The 14,559-nt window shown below is 41.1% G+C and overlaps 1 protein-coding gene across 6 annotated transcripts in view; it reads right to left on the minus strand.

Moving 5' to 3' along the window:
* Window positions 1–14,559, minus strand: part of LOC121548914 (adhesion G-protein coupled receptor G6) — a 52,298-nt gene that overhangs the window by 37,001 nt on the left and 738 nt on the right. For all 6 annotated transcript variants that reach the window (XM_041860580.2, XM_041860578.2, XM_041860575.2 and 3 more), the window contains exons 2-4: window positions 11,046–11,134; window positions 3,775–4,125; window positions 962–1,564 (exon numbers count right to left, since the gene is read on the minus strand). In XM_041860580.2, the coding sequence (XP_041716514.2) occupies window positions 962–1,564; window positions 3,775–4,125; window positions 11,046–11,134 (1,043 nt within the window). The remainder of the gene's footprint in view (window positions 1–961; window positions 1,565–3,774; window positions 4,126–11,045; window positions 11,135–14,559) is intronic.

Below are 14,559 nucleotides of genomic sequence, written 5' to 3' on the forward strand. Positions count from 1 at the left end.
ACGGTTATTATGGTGACAGCAGTCATTTGGCTGGCAAATTACCATTATCCAAAATTCCATGACCGTCACAGCCCTAACAACAGTATATTGTTTACCCTACTCCTCTAAATAGTGTAGAGTATAGTAGAACTAGACTATCGGTTTTAACATCTGGTATGTATGACTTTCAACTGGAGCAGCAGCAGAGATGTAAACTCAAAGAGTACCCAAGGGGAGTTGGTTGTTCCAGATCATCCACACCCATGAGCAGTTCCAAGACTAACACAGAGCGAGCTAATGTTCAGAGAGACAGGCATCTTTCTCTGTGCACCTTTGTGAAAGGGAGAGCTTAGTGCTGGGAAGGGAACTCCTACCATTTGGTCTTAAAAGTCCTCTGAACACCCCTCTCTTTCACAGGCTCTCAGGCCCAAGCTGTGGCAGAGCAGATAGTGTTTTAGGAATAGTTTCCTCAGCCATGGGGCCTTTGTGTGTGTGTTCTGTGAGCCTCATAATGGGTTGGAGAAATGCATGATTTCCCCAGCTAAACCACACACAGCACCATTTTCTAGTGGGCACCGGGCAGTCGGGCAGACATATCCCGACACCCCTGGCTCCTTCGCTGTGGCTACGCTCCTATCGCTACAAACAGATTCCTAAAACTATCATTATTAGAGACATAGAGCATATCTTTGTCCTGCTGCTTTCATCTCCCTAAGCAGTTTGGATAACCTTGGACTGTTTGAGTTACTAAGGATTTTGATGCCATTTTCGGCTCTCTCATAACTACTATATAACTTAGAATAATATTGCATGAACTGTTACTAATAAACCATGAAATTGTCCCAATAACAATATAACGACTACTGTCAGTCAAACTCTTTTGAATAATCATTATTATTATCATAAGTTCTGCTGACTGGAAATCAGTAATCATAAATACAATAGACTAGTCTGTTGAGGATGACTATATTGGGATACTTACTGCAGCTCAGTGTGCTGTCCGTCTGTGCCAGCGAAGAGGGGATGTCCCAGAAGCTGTTGTCCCAGTCAATGACGTTGCCGACGGCGTCACACGTGAGGGCGACCAGCTGTGTCATGCCCATGGCGTAATCCCACAGGCGGAAGTTATAGATGGTCCCATCGAAGCTGCTATGGGACCCCAGCCTGAAGTGCCCCCCAGCCCCCACCGAGTGCCCAATCGTGTTGGAGCAGGTCTTTGCCCTATAGTTGCTGTTGTAGTAGATGGTAACTTTGCCTGTGGTGGAGGCCCACGTGAGACAGAATGGCTTCATGGTGGAAGTGAAGTCCGAGGTGTTGAGGATAGAGTCTATCAGACATGTCTCGTTACTCATGACCAGCGCCATTCCATTCTGGTCATTTCCGAAGCTGAGGGCTTCTACACCGCTGATGTCCTCTTGCCGGGTGTAAGAGAAGATGGTCTCCTTGCTCTTTTGGCTGGGCCGGGCTATCTCGAAGCACACAGTGAACTGCTGAAGGGTCGGTATGGTCACAGAGTTGGAGACTTGGACCACTTTGCTTGCGCTGTTGGACACTGCGACCTTCTGGTTCCTCAGTGCCACGGCAACTACAGCACACAAGTAGAAAGAAGAGCATTAGAGGACAAAGTGTTGTTAAACTCCAGGCCTAAGAACCCACAACCACCTGATTCAACCAATCAAGTCATCAACTAATCATTAAGCCTTTGATCAGTTGAATCAGTGTTAGTGCTGGGCTGGAACAAAGACCAGCACTGTGGGTCTCCTGGATTGGAGTTGGGAACCACTGCATTAGATGACTGTCAGATGTTCAGTAGAACCAGGGGCTCTAAAAAACTACACAGAACATCATGTCTAAAGCCCGATGCGACCAATAACATACAGTATGTCTGGGTAAACACACCACTTACTTGCCATTACTGCTATACAGTCATACTCTCATTGACTTAAAAATAAATTATCCTTTCAGCATTCAAAATGAATGCTGAAAGGACAATTCATTTTTAAGTAAATCGATCAATTGGATCATGCTGTGTGAATCCAGGGGCTACAGGTTGAAAATTCCTCATGTGTCACTCTCCTATTGTCTGTCGTTATTCACTATTTGCATCTAATGAGACACCGTTTCCACATCATCATTATATTACTGCAGACAGTGTTCCACAGCCCAGAGGATGAACAGTGCCAGTTAGGCAGGGACCTCAGCTTCTAACATCTCAGGCCTACCTCTTATCACTAAGATTAAATGTCAACCAGCACTCCATTTCCACATTCCCACCAGTCAATGAGGCTTTTCAGCAGGAAAAGGGGTTTTCTGTTCCTTTTTAAATGTACATATGCTCATGCCATACTTTCTGACATTTCGTTTAATGAAGCTCAGATTTGGTTGGCGGGTTTGTTGCTGTTGGCCATCCCATTGCCAGAGTGACAGCCAATTTGGAATGGAAAAACACAGCTCAGCTTTGAATGTGGTATCAGGATTTGACAAAGCTGAGAGGCCCTTTTTGATAGGTCCTGCAGGGCTCTGTTTGTGTTGTTGATCTCCGATCTGCTTTGCGAGCCGTACGGAAAGACCAGGGCTTACTGTGACAACGTCATATGATTCCAGGGCTCCAGGCAGGACATTGGGCTGCCAACAGGTTGAAAGCCAAGTTCAATAGGTTTGCCTGCCGGTTGGGATACCACCACAGAGCCCAAATCCAATAGGAGCTTAGACCCCAACTGATGGGTGTGGGAGAATAAAGGCTCATGTGATGCACTGTATAAATGATTCAATCTAATTCATCTAACTCAATTTAGCTCATCTAACGTCCATGCTTTAAATTGATAGTCAACGCATAGCGACGGCAAAGGAGCCAACCAGAACCAAGCATTGTGGAAACCTCCCAAAGCCGGTTTTCCTTGGCCTCCCTGGTGTTTCACAGCAAGATTGCTTGCATAATGCAAAGCATACCATGTTCCAACATGGCTGGCTGAAGTTTTTTGTCCTGTGGTCTCTCACAGTAAAAGTTTGTGAAAATGTTATTTAATAATGTGAAGGCGTTGGAAAGCTATGGTACCATTCCCTGACACTTCATTCATACTTGGACTCATTGTGAATCAGAGGTTCTATTCATGCTGGAAGTGATTTTGGTTGATTAGGCCCTGTGAAGGGATAATGGGTGGTGGAGCTATGTGTGATTACATGTACTGTCCCTCTTTGATGTGGAGGGTTTATGGTGCCTAGATAAAGGCTGGGACTAGGATTCTATAAACTGAACAGGCTAAACACTATAAAACTCAATGTTATCGTAAATCATTCACTTACCCTGTCATTGGTTTCTCTGACTACTATTGAGAATTCAAAACGTAATTTTGTTTGAAGTCGCCTGTGCTTATTAGGGTCCTTTCTATTCGAGAAAAGGGAACTGAATATTTTTGAATGGAGAAGCACTGCATTGTGTCAAAAAATAAATAAAAAGTCTACTTTTTAAATTTAGCATAGACATGTTTGTCCTGAGCCAAGTTGTTGATTGGTTAGTATAAGGGCGGAGATGTTTGATGCTTGCGTAATGTTTCTTATGGGAAGTACTTAGAAATACCATGAAGCTTACTGTCATAAGGCATGGCTAAACATTAACATCTAAATAAGCATGTTCAAACTAAAGAAGAAAATGTAATGTAAAAACATTCAAACTACAAACATTAGAAGAATCCTAATAATCATAATAAACATAACAATCATGATAATCATAAAAATATACCTGTAAAAACAGAAGTAAGTAAACAGAAAAGAAAGCTTGCCTGCTTTAAAACATACCTTGCCTGTACATGACATTGAATCCTTTCTTTTGGACGCTAAAGTCTGAGTTAAATGATATCTCCATCACATTGCCGGTGGAGTTTAGCATCAGTCCGTTGGCTGTCAAGCCACAAAATTTCACATCTTGGTTGCCGGTGTTGACAATGACGCGGTCGTAGATGCACCCAAGGGCCTCCTCGAGCTCAAAGTCGAGGAAGGTTATTTGCACAATGAATCCAGCCGGAGCCTGCAGAGTCCACTTGCAGGACTGACTATTGGGGTAATCTTGGGGGTAGCAGGGGGAGGTGAATGTACCCTGGGAGTCCGTGAGCACCACAACGCAGTTGGAGTTACTACAGCTCAACACTGCTGAACCAAAACAGGGACATGTTGTCACTACTACACCCCAGCACCAGGGAGGACAGGAAGACACCAGGAGACACCAGGGGACACCAGGACAGGACAGGTGACAGGTAAGACAGTGGAGGAGGAGTCAGGTCAGTAGTGCAACAGTGCAAGGCCAGGTAATAAGGTCAGAGGTCAGAGAGACTGTGTTAGTGGACTAGTAGACAGAGTCAGACAACAGGGACCATCTCAGGTTTAGACTCACAGGAGATTTCGATTAGCAGTAGCAAAGAGTCAAGTCAGTGGAAAAAGGCACTCATACTACATACGCAGTTGAAAAATGTATGTTGAGATTATAAAATACCAGAGCTATGATTTAAAGGTAACCTGAAGACTATGCGCAGAGAAAATGTTTAATGGGCTGGAAAGAAATCTTCACTCAGAAAACAATGACTTCTGTTTACCCAGGCCAGTCTAATATGTGAGCCAAAACCATAGCAAACATTGGAGTGGGGCAGAAACATTCAAGAGCAAAATCTCACTGTGGAGCAATTAAAGCTGGTGGCGTTCTTGATCGGCATCCAACACAAAGTACAATACCACCTATTCTATTTAGCATAAACAAACATTAAATGTGAATAAAAATTTGAGCGGTCTGCAGACATCTAAACATAAGCTCAACTAAAACAAGTAGTACAGTCAGAAAACACAAAGGCTTCATAATGACAGGATCTCTTTCAGAACTGTTAACAGTCATTTAACTCGGTTATGAAATACAGTCTTCTAGAACTGTAATAAGACAGAATTAAATTCTGCAATCTCAATATGGCCAGTAATCGTTTTTGTCTCTTCTCCATAAGCTTCTTGATCCAACTTCCGAACTTGATTGTGAGCAACAGTAAATCTTCTGTAACTGTAAGTCTTTCTCTATGAAATGTCAGTAAAATTTGGATAACACATCAAAAGCCAAACCCCGGACAAAACCTATACAATGGAAATCAGCAGTTGTTATGTTGGGTGTTCTCATTTACTCTCCTAGCTCTCTGATCCTGGTGCCTGATGGCTTACAGGCAGGAACAATGCTACCTTTGCAGTGTCATTTCTCTACAAACTGAATCAAATCAGGGATCAGGAAACCTGGACGGCAACAATCCAGAGAATTCTACCCTTGGAGAGGGTCGAGGGAATTCTCTATAACAGTAAGAGCAAAATCTCCAATTACTGGAAACAATTCCTACCAAAACCACACATTTTTGTTTATCGCCTGATTCCAGGCCAGAGTTGTCCTTGCTTCAGAAAATCGACTCATTAGAAGTGTTATGCACCCCACAATAGATGGCTGATGCTGGGTCAGATTACAGCCTGGTCCTCCTGTGGTACTGTTATACCTGCCAACATGTGCCCTCTTCTCAGCTGAGAGGGTCAAGAGGGCCCTAAAAACTAAATCCACTCACTCAGGCTGACCGAATTACAACTTAGAGTGGCTGTTCCTTTGTCTAAAAACACCTCCTAATATGTGAGGCCTAGTCAAAGAAAAAAAATATTACTGCCAGCAACGTCTCAAGCGTTCTCATACATATCACATGATAGATAATCATGGCAGACTAGCTATGGGCAACTAACAGGGGGTATCAGCATTAATACACAACACTCTTCACAGAACTGGAAAAATATATTGAACAAGATATGCATTGTAACATGTAAAATGTTTCCTTGCTTTCTTTAGAACCTTGCACCTTTAAAGGTCAACTATCCAAATATCCCACCTTTTGATATAATAAACCTATTGAAAGAGAGTGTCTAGAGTTACCTTTGGGGAATGTCCTTACTGAGGCATCTCATACTACATTAACATCACTGTCTTCTATATCCCACATCCACCTGTCATCTAAATATGAAGCTAACTGTACACATTATCCACTTGTCTTTTTTTTTTATCCATTGAAAATAAACAAATGATATTAAATAACAGCCACACATATATACAAAATAAACATAGATTGATACAATTATAGTGCTTCAAGTGAAAGCTATTATACTCTTATGGATGTGAGGGATTACCAAACAGTCCAATTAATGGCCTAGACATAATTGAGCGTGGCATACTGGCGCTGTGCACTGGTTTCATTAGGAGTGTCTGAGTGGAGGATGAAACGCAGAGCGAGCGAGAGCCCCTCTCATTTGCCTCTATGATTCATCAGGGTCATAGCCCTGGGCACAGTCCCATAAAAAAACACAGGGAACATTTCTACACCCCCAGGGCAACACGTGGTCAAATCTAAGAGTAGTGGTGTAATAAAGTGGCTGGGTATCTTCTTTTAACCAGTTAGAATCGCTAGTGACTATGTCCAAACATAGAGAAATACGATGGAGGACATTGGGTGTTGTGATGTGATATGATTTTACAATGACACAAACTGCTACAAAGGGACAGTGAGAGGCTCTGTACAAACACTGGTGAGGAAGTAACACCAATGCAAATGATGACTGTGATAACCATCGATAGGAGACATGTAAAAAGGGAATTAAGGTTACAATGGCGCGCATTTGTGAGCTCAGGAGTTGTGGTCGGGTTCGCAAAACGGTTTCTAGATTGATCTAAGGAGAAACAGTATTTTTTACGTACTTGCCATAACAAAAGTGTGATCCATGTTTGTAGGTAACTGTTTAGTGAACACCATTGTCATGATGACAAGTATTCATTATTTATTCAAATTTGTAAGTGCTATGAAATTGTTGGTCTTAACTAATGGAGATAAGTCCCACAGGTATTTAATCCAACAATTATTAATGATTTATCCTAGCAAATTTACTCTCAGAATGTAGGCGTTGGTATTTTCTGTGGTTCCAATTGCACAAAACAATTGGCCTCAGAATCTAGCTACACTTTAGGTTATATTTATTTGGATCCCTACATTTCTATGTAATAGGACACTGACCCCTGAGAATCATACCACTTTAATAAAACATTTGACATGCAGTATCAGTTTGATATATTTCTACGTCATGCCAGCACTTGAATACGATTAAAATACAACTGAATTAGAAAAGTAATAAGTGTCAACATTAAAATACTGATTTTGGACGGTCTTGGAACGAGCACAACTGCAAAGAATAAAGGTTATTTGTTTTTATTACCCATCGCTCCTAAATGTACCACTTAGCACGTTGGCAAGTCTGAATCTTTCCTGATTCTGCAACCAATAGCGAGTTCTAACACAGTGGTTTGCCATAAAATGAATTACCTGGATCCACTCTGCTTTGAACATGTTTTTTTCTCCCTTTTTCCATGTTATGAGAATAGACCCTGAACATGAATTATAAGGCTTTAACTGACCTAATGCAAAACAGACACGCCATGTAATTAAGTCATGTTATTGAAAATGTGAACACATGTTGGAGAGTGTGACAGGAAGTCCCGAGGAACCATCCCTGTTTTACTTCCACATTAAAAAGAAGATACATTAAACAACAACAAGGGTGATGCCTCAGAACATTATACAACAGAGACAACAAGCATACCAACAGAACTGTGGTTGTGCTGCTGTGGTTATAATTAAGTTGAGTCAACTAGAATCCCTCCCAACAAAATGGTGGCAATTTCATAACATTTGGCAGGTTCCAGAGAAAAAACAACAGCATGAACGAACTCCCTTCACGCTCAGGAGTTGAATAAACAAGTAATGAGATCAACGTTTGACAACTGGACTGGGTCTGTTTTTGGTGTGTGTGTGAGTGTGTGTGTGATGCTGTCAGCCACTGGTGTGGTGTGTGTGGTGCGCAAGAGGAAAAACTACATGCCAAATGATGTTTGCTCAGTTTGTATGTCCCTGTTCACATCCCTCTGAGACACACTGAGCCCTGACCGCTGCCGAGGGCATAACCAGACCCCTGTGTACTCACATGGCCCAGAGGACTCACACACCCACACACACACACACACACATACACATTTAGACCCACATCGAAGTATCTCTTGCTCAGTTAATGCCGTTTATGAAGCAAGTCAACAAATATAATTACTACAATTAATTGCTGCCAATGTGAGAGTCAACTATAGCTGGCTTCAGCACATCATGAGCAGCAACTCCTGGAAAGTAATTTTATGTTAAATAAAAAAGGCATCTTTGTTTTTCAATATTTCAAGCATTTCCTTTCTAACTGGCAATGTGTTCAATAATTGCGGGTTTCAAAAAGTGATTGTGTACAGTACAGAATTGAAAAATAGCATTTGTATACATTTAACTGTTAAAGAGATGGGAATCTGAATTTACCATGATTAAAAGCATTCCAATCTTAATGAGACATTAACATAAGAACACAAAACCCCATTGTTACTGTATAAACCGGAAGACGCTGACCTGTAATGAAATTCGTACGGTGTTGTTGCTGCAGCATGACTGAAATGTGAAGGGCGATGAAGGTCAGTGAAGAGAGTGCCTAAAAAACAGGGTTTGATCAGAAAGCTCCTTTGAGAGGCGGCAGGGCAGGCTGCAGTGGGATGGTGCCAAGGGATGGAATGCCAGATACGCAGAGACGGGTAGAGATGGGCTCAAACATTCACTGATACTCCCACTGCCTAAAAATAGACTCTTTCAGATAGAGGACTTCTGAGGAAAGTTTAATCCTCCAGATTACTCGGCAGCTTTCAAGCAGCCCCCTCCTGGTCCCCTGGCAGCACACCTGGGCTGCATGTATCTCAGCTGGTATCTGTCCCGCCCCTGTCTTTCACGAGAGGGCTAATTGAGTGCGTCATTCAGGGGATAGCTGAGGAGGGGAGGCAGTTTAATCGCATATGACCCAATCTTCTTAACACACAGGAGTTGTGCTGCTGTAACATGGTGGAGCACGGAACAGCTCTGCCAATTTTAATTTGGTTTCAAAGGTCTGCTGAGACCATGGCTCAACACTAGGAACACACCCACGCATGTTATGACAATGTCAAAACTTTAACAAAGCGTAGATCATATTTTGTGGAATGACAATTGATGGGGGGAAAGTTGACGTTGTGTTCATTTGTGGTTGTATGAAGCGTCCTATCAGAAATGGGAGTTCTCTGCCCTGTGGTGCCAGATACCCATGTGGATGTAATCATAAACTGTTGACATGTCTGTGTCAAAATTCCTCTGTTGATGTCCTACTTAATAAAGGAACTCTATTGACATTTCCCTTGTATCTTCAATCTTATATTCTTTTTTTCTGAGTATATATCTTTCTGCTCTGTTTCTTGTGATAAGATGGTATATATTTAATAGTCAAAATGGGGCAGCATTTTATGACAATAATTGTTTGCGAGAGTGAGATTACTCTGTTGATTCTCTCTCTGGCACCAAACACACTTAAAAATGCACTGTTTCCCGGCACTGAATCTCCTATGATCCAAGCCTTATCTGAACAGCAGCCAGAACTATAAATGTTTCTGCTTCAGGTCTGCCTGCCAATACCAACCAACACAGCCAGCTATGACATGTAACAATTACAAAAAAGACTATGCTTGGTTTTTTAAACCTACAGAACAAACATAACTGCATAAAATACAACAGTCAGTCAGACTTACAACGTGCAGGAAAACAATGTTTTAACTCCTAGGTGAGAGAAGTGGTGTGAGCTTTATAAAGCCTGAACTGGACCAGAGTGGAGGCCTTTTTCTGGCTTCAACAGGCCTAGCTCATGTGGCAAACACATTAGCCTAGACCTACACACATGCTGAGCCTAAAGACTCTTAGCAGATAGTCCAACGGCACCCTCGGGCGAAATTATATTTTGTCACGTGTGTTTGTTTTTGCTGTCGAACATCACATGTGACAAAATGAATACGCACTAAAGCAAAATCATAAAACATTTTTATTTGTAATTTGGGAAACATTCACCCTGTTTCAGTCTGTTAGTGTAATGAAACACATATTTAAATCCCCTTTCGGGATTACCTGGTGGTGGTAAATATAAAGTGTCTTGTCATCGCTGTGTGACACTATCCAATACTGCATACTGACTGCATTTATCCATCACTGGTACTGCCATATGTATTTATCCAAGACTTAACTGCCCATATTTGTCATGTACTGTAAGACATCATTACTTTAGATATCAAGACTGTTTGTCTTGTGCTTTCATGGAATCAACAGTACTCGTATATCAGTTATCACCAATGACCGGATTAATAAAGGTAACACCAATGTTTCTGCCCAGTGCATAGTTTGACTTGCTACTGATTTTTCAAATAGACCTACTGATAGCTACTGATACCAAACTACTGTACTGTGGATAACAATTGCCTTTCGATGTCCAGTCATTCTGAAGGTGCATATGTAAAACAAAGAGTGCTAGTGTTAACCGAAGCAATGAACATGAGAAAGCAGAAGCGCCAATTGGCCCAGCATCGTCCAGGTTAGGGGAGGGTTTGGCCGGCAGGGATATTCTTGTCCCATCGCGCACTAGCGACTCCTGTGGTGGGCCGGGCGCAGTGCACGCTGACACGGTCACCAGGTGTGCGGTGTTTCCTCCGACACATTGGTGCGGCTGGCTTCCAGGTTAAGCGGGCATTGTGTCAAGATGCAGTGCGGCTCGGCTGGGTGGTGTTTCGGAGGACGCACGGCTCTCGACCTTCGCCTCTCCCGAGTCTGTACGGGAGTTGCAGCGATGGGACAAGACTGTAACTACCAATTGGATAAATTGGGGAGAAAAAGGAGTAAAATAATAAAACAAAAAACAAACAAAAAACTAAAAGAAAAGAAAGCAGAAGCGCAAAAAGCACAATCATTGAAACAGAAAAAAAGACATAGAATGAAAGGAGGACAATGTTGAGAGAAAGCAATGGTATACAGTATAACAATCATAATGAAACAATCATAAATCAATATCCATTTGTCTTTTTTATTTCAGGATGCATACTATTCAAAACATAAGAAAACACAAGCGATGCCAATAGTATAATCAGTGTGTACCTTGTCTTTGCAGGGACATCAACAGCAGGGCAACTGGCAGGACGTTACGGAACTTCCATCGCCACCATCCTCCACGGGTGTAAGACTCCCTGTCAATCACAAATCACAATTAGGATGGAGACATACTGGTTATCGTCTTATAGTCGTACACATGCAGTAACACAAATGACATAAATACAAACTTACAGTATCTTTATTCATACTGATGGGTCTGCAATTTGCAATTTGGGTCCACTTTGAAAGTTTGAATTATGTATTTGTGGTATGGAAACATCTTTTTCTGCACAGAGGAACCACAGTGAAGCAAATGCAGTTTATTATATAATGATAAATCATTCTCCCATGTCAGTTGTAATGACTTCCAAAGTTAGAGACCACCAGTGGTAAGTATCCGACAGACTGCATCAGTGTGGTGGTTCATACAATGCTCCTTGTTTGAATCTAACATGAAAATGGTATTATAACGAAAGGAAAATACATCCATTACTGTCATTAGCCATGCCCATAATAACCAATGTGGCTGTTTTGATCTCTGGGTACATACAATATATACAACCCTCTTGCCTGTAGACTTTACATTCCAGGAATATCATTGGATTAATGGATAAAAGCCTTGTCTACAATATTTTTTAAAAATAAATAAGAAAATGACATGAAACGTCTACATTGTCTGAGAGGAGTTCACCATAGATATATTAAAATGCATACACAAGTCAGTCAGCATAAATTCACTGTAATCTTTTCTAACATGTACGTAAGTGAATTCGATAAATCACTAACAAAACAATCAAACAGTACAAATCTAAACCAGGTTCACAGCAAGAATACAGAATGAAAAATGCAATGTGATGGGAACAGAGAAGAGAAAAATGGCAACCAGAGTCAATCCACTCTTATCAACACATTTCTATTGCTGGGTCTCTGCAGTCCAGATACATCTATCTGGGGTTATTACAGAGATACTACAAAATCAACCACTTGTCATGTGAGGATGTTTCTCTTTTGGTTTCTAGGTGTCATTTACCTCTAAATTCACATGTGATCATGACCCCATCTGAATCTGCTTCTCAATCTAAAGTGTAATTCTAACATTTCTGTATCACCTCATTTTCTAACGTTCTCCCAATCAACGCAAGGCCACACAAACAAACATCTCAGTCAGTCAGGAAATTACAGTATACTCCAAACCCAAGTCATTTCACAGAGCTGGGTTAGCTACTATTAGCTAATCATATGGTTGAGCTGCTGTGGGCCCAAACTATAATGGACGGGATGGAGCATCTGCCAAGAGGCCCTGTTCTCCTCCTCAATCTTGGAGAGGAAAGGGCCTCCTCCTCTGTTAACTTCCACTACACTGAGCGGAACTATATCTGGACAAACTGCTTTTCCACTTCACCAAACACTTCCTTCATTAGCCAATAGTCACGTCTGGTCTGGGCCTAATTGATACCAATTACTCCAGGTGTTGCCTGAGCCCAGAGTGGTGCTGGAGGAAGATTAAAAAATAACATTTCACAGCTTCCGGGAGTCTTCCTATGTTGCATTTTCTCTGTAGGTAGTAGGTATCACACATTGAATGATTCCTCAAGAGATGCAATTACTGTAGTCAAGGGATAGTTATTTACCGACATCAATGTGATCCGGGTGACTCAGAGCATCTTCGCAGCGACAACATCAGAGTATGGAAAAATACCAGACCCTCTCCCTCTCTTCCATGAAGACTTTAAATAACATAATTATACTCACAAAATTCACTAAACTTGACCCACTGTTGTTTTGTTCACTGTGTGCCCTCCCAAGTTCATTGCATCCTAACTCAAAGCCCTGCCGGAGAACTCACTTCGACAAGATGATGAGTATCGCAATTCAACTTCCTCGCAAGCAGAAGGAGCACCAAGAGAAGTGATATGGAGTATGAATAGGCCAACCACACAATGGCCATGATCCCTGGTCATATTTTATTCAGACAACAGTATTGTAACTCATCACGTTCATCATGGCTATCAGGAAACAAAGATCAAGAGAGGTGCTCTCATCAAGAGAAGGAAGGAAAATCTTATCTTATAGTCATTCAGAAAACAATACTCAGTAGTGAAGAACTAGCATGTTTACGACTCCACGACCTTATAACTCCACAACCTTATAACTCCACAACCTTATCTCAAAGGACAGCCAATATTCTTGCTAAACAGACTCAGTATAAACAGTATAAATAGAAACAAGTAGACTATTCAAATTTCACACAAAAAAAGCCACGTATATACTTTCTCATAATTCTAAAGTCATCCATTGTTACTTTGACTATTCAAATAGTAACTAATATGGTTATTGGAAATGATTGGATATGATTGTATGTTCTACAAAGGAAGGAAACCTCAAAAATAAACTTTACATTTCTAACAATCCCTTTTTCATTTACTAGCCTAAACAGTAGAGTAGACAGTAGCCTTCCAAATGTAGAAGAAATAAATATGAATAAGGAAGTTAATTACATCTTTATACATAATTTATAGCATTAGGGCTGAGAGAACAAGACTCAATTAATTGCTTGCATATTACATCAATTCATGCAATTCCTGACATTAGAGAAAAAGTGTTCTTTGTTGAGAGTTGTTTCTCTCAAAATTTGTAAATATGAATGCAACACAAGCAGAGAGAGGTCAGTACTTTGGATCCCATGGAGACCACATAAAGACTGATTCATCTGGTGGCTAGGGTGGATTTTCATTGTATGTCCATCAAACCCATTGATGCCAGGCACTCATAATAAAAAATGGGCAGTAGTAACATAGATGAAGATGGTATTATAAATATCCAAACTAGTAGGAATACATGTCTGTTTAGAGTGTACGTATGGTAGAGAAGACTGGTTGGACAAGAGTCATGAACCATCTTCAGACACATTCATTATGATATCTAATGGCCTGTCTTTCTCACTCTTCACAGAGCTCTGCTTTGATGATGCCTTATAATGGTATAGAGTCATCACTGAGCTGTGGGTCTCAGGATATGAGGGCCATCAGATTAAGACCTTGGTTTTTAATTAAATCCTCCAGTTTAGTGGAGTGACTGACATCATCCACCTGGGGCAGGTATAGGCTATTCATCTTCTTTTCAACAGATTCTCTATAACTTCATCTCACATCGCTTAATATTTTCTGTCCTGTCAGAGAAGTTCCACATTGAGGACCTGGTGGAACTGTCTGGCAGCTGTGAATTTAGTCTGTAATCTTTCAGTTTACAACAACTTTTGGAACATGTTCTAGGGTTGTGTAACACCAGTGAAGAATATAATAAGACCACTCTTTCAACAGCAATTTCTCACATGCTGATTACACTTCAGAAGACAACATGTCATTATATAGTCTTTATGAAGATACAAAATCTGGCAGAAATTATACTTTTAAAAAAAACGTGGTATAGCTAGCTACCCAACACCAACACAGCAGCCAGAGAGATGATAGAATAATAAGAATTTCACTCAATTGAGTGTTCAGTAATGTCAGTAGTGTGT

Source organism: Coregonus clupeaformis, chromosome 33 (genome assembly GCF_020615455.1).
Source record: "Coregonus clupeaformis isolate EN_2021a chromosome 33, ASM2061545v1, whole genome shotgun sequence".
Taxonomy (NCBI): Eukaryota; Metazoa; Chordata; class Actinopteri; order Salmoniformes; family Salmonidae; genus Coregonus; species Coregonus clupeaformis.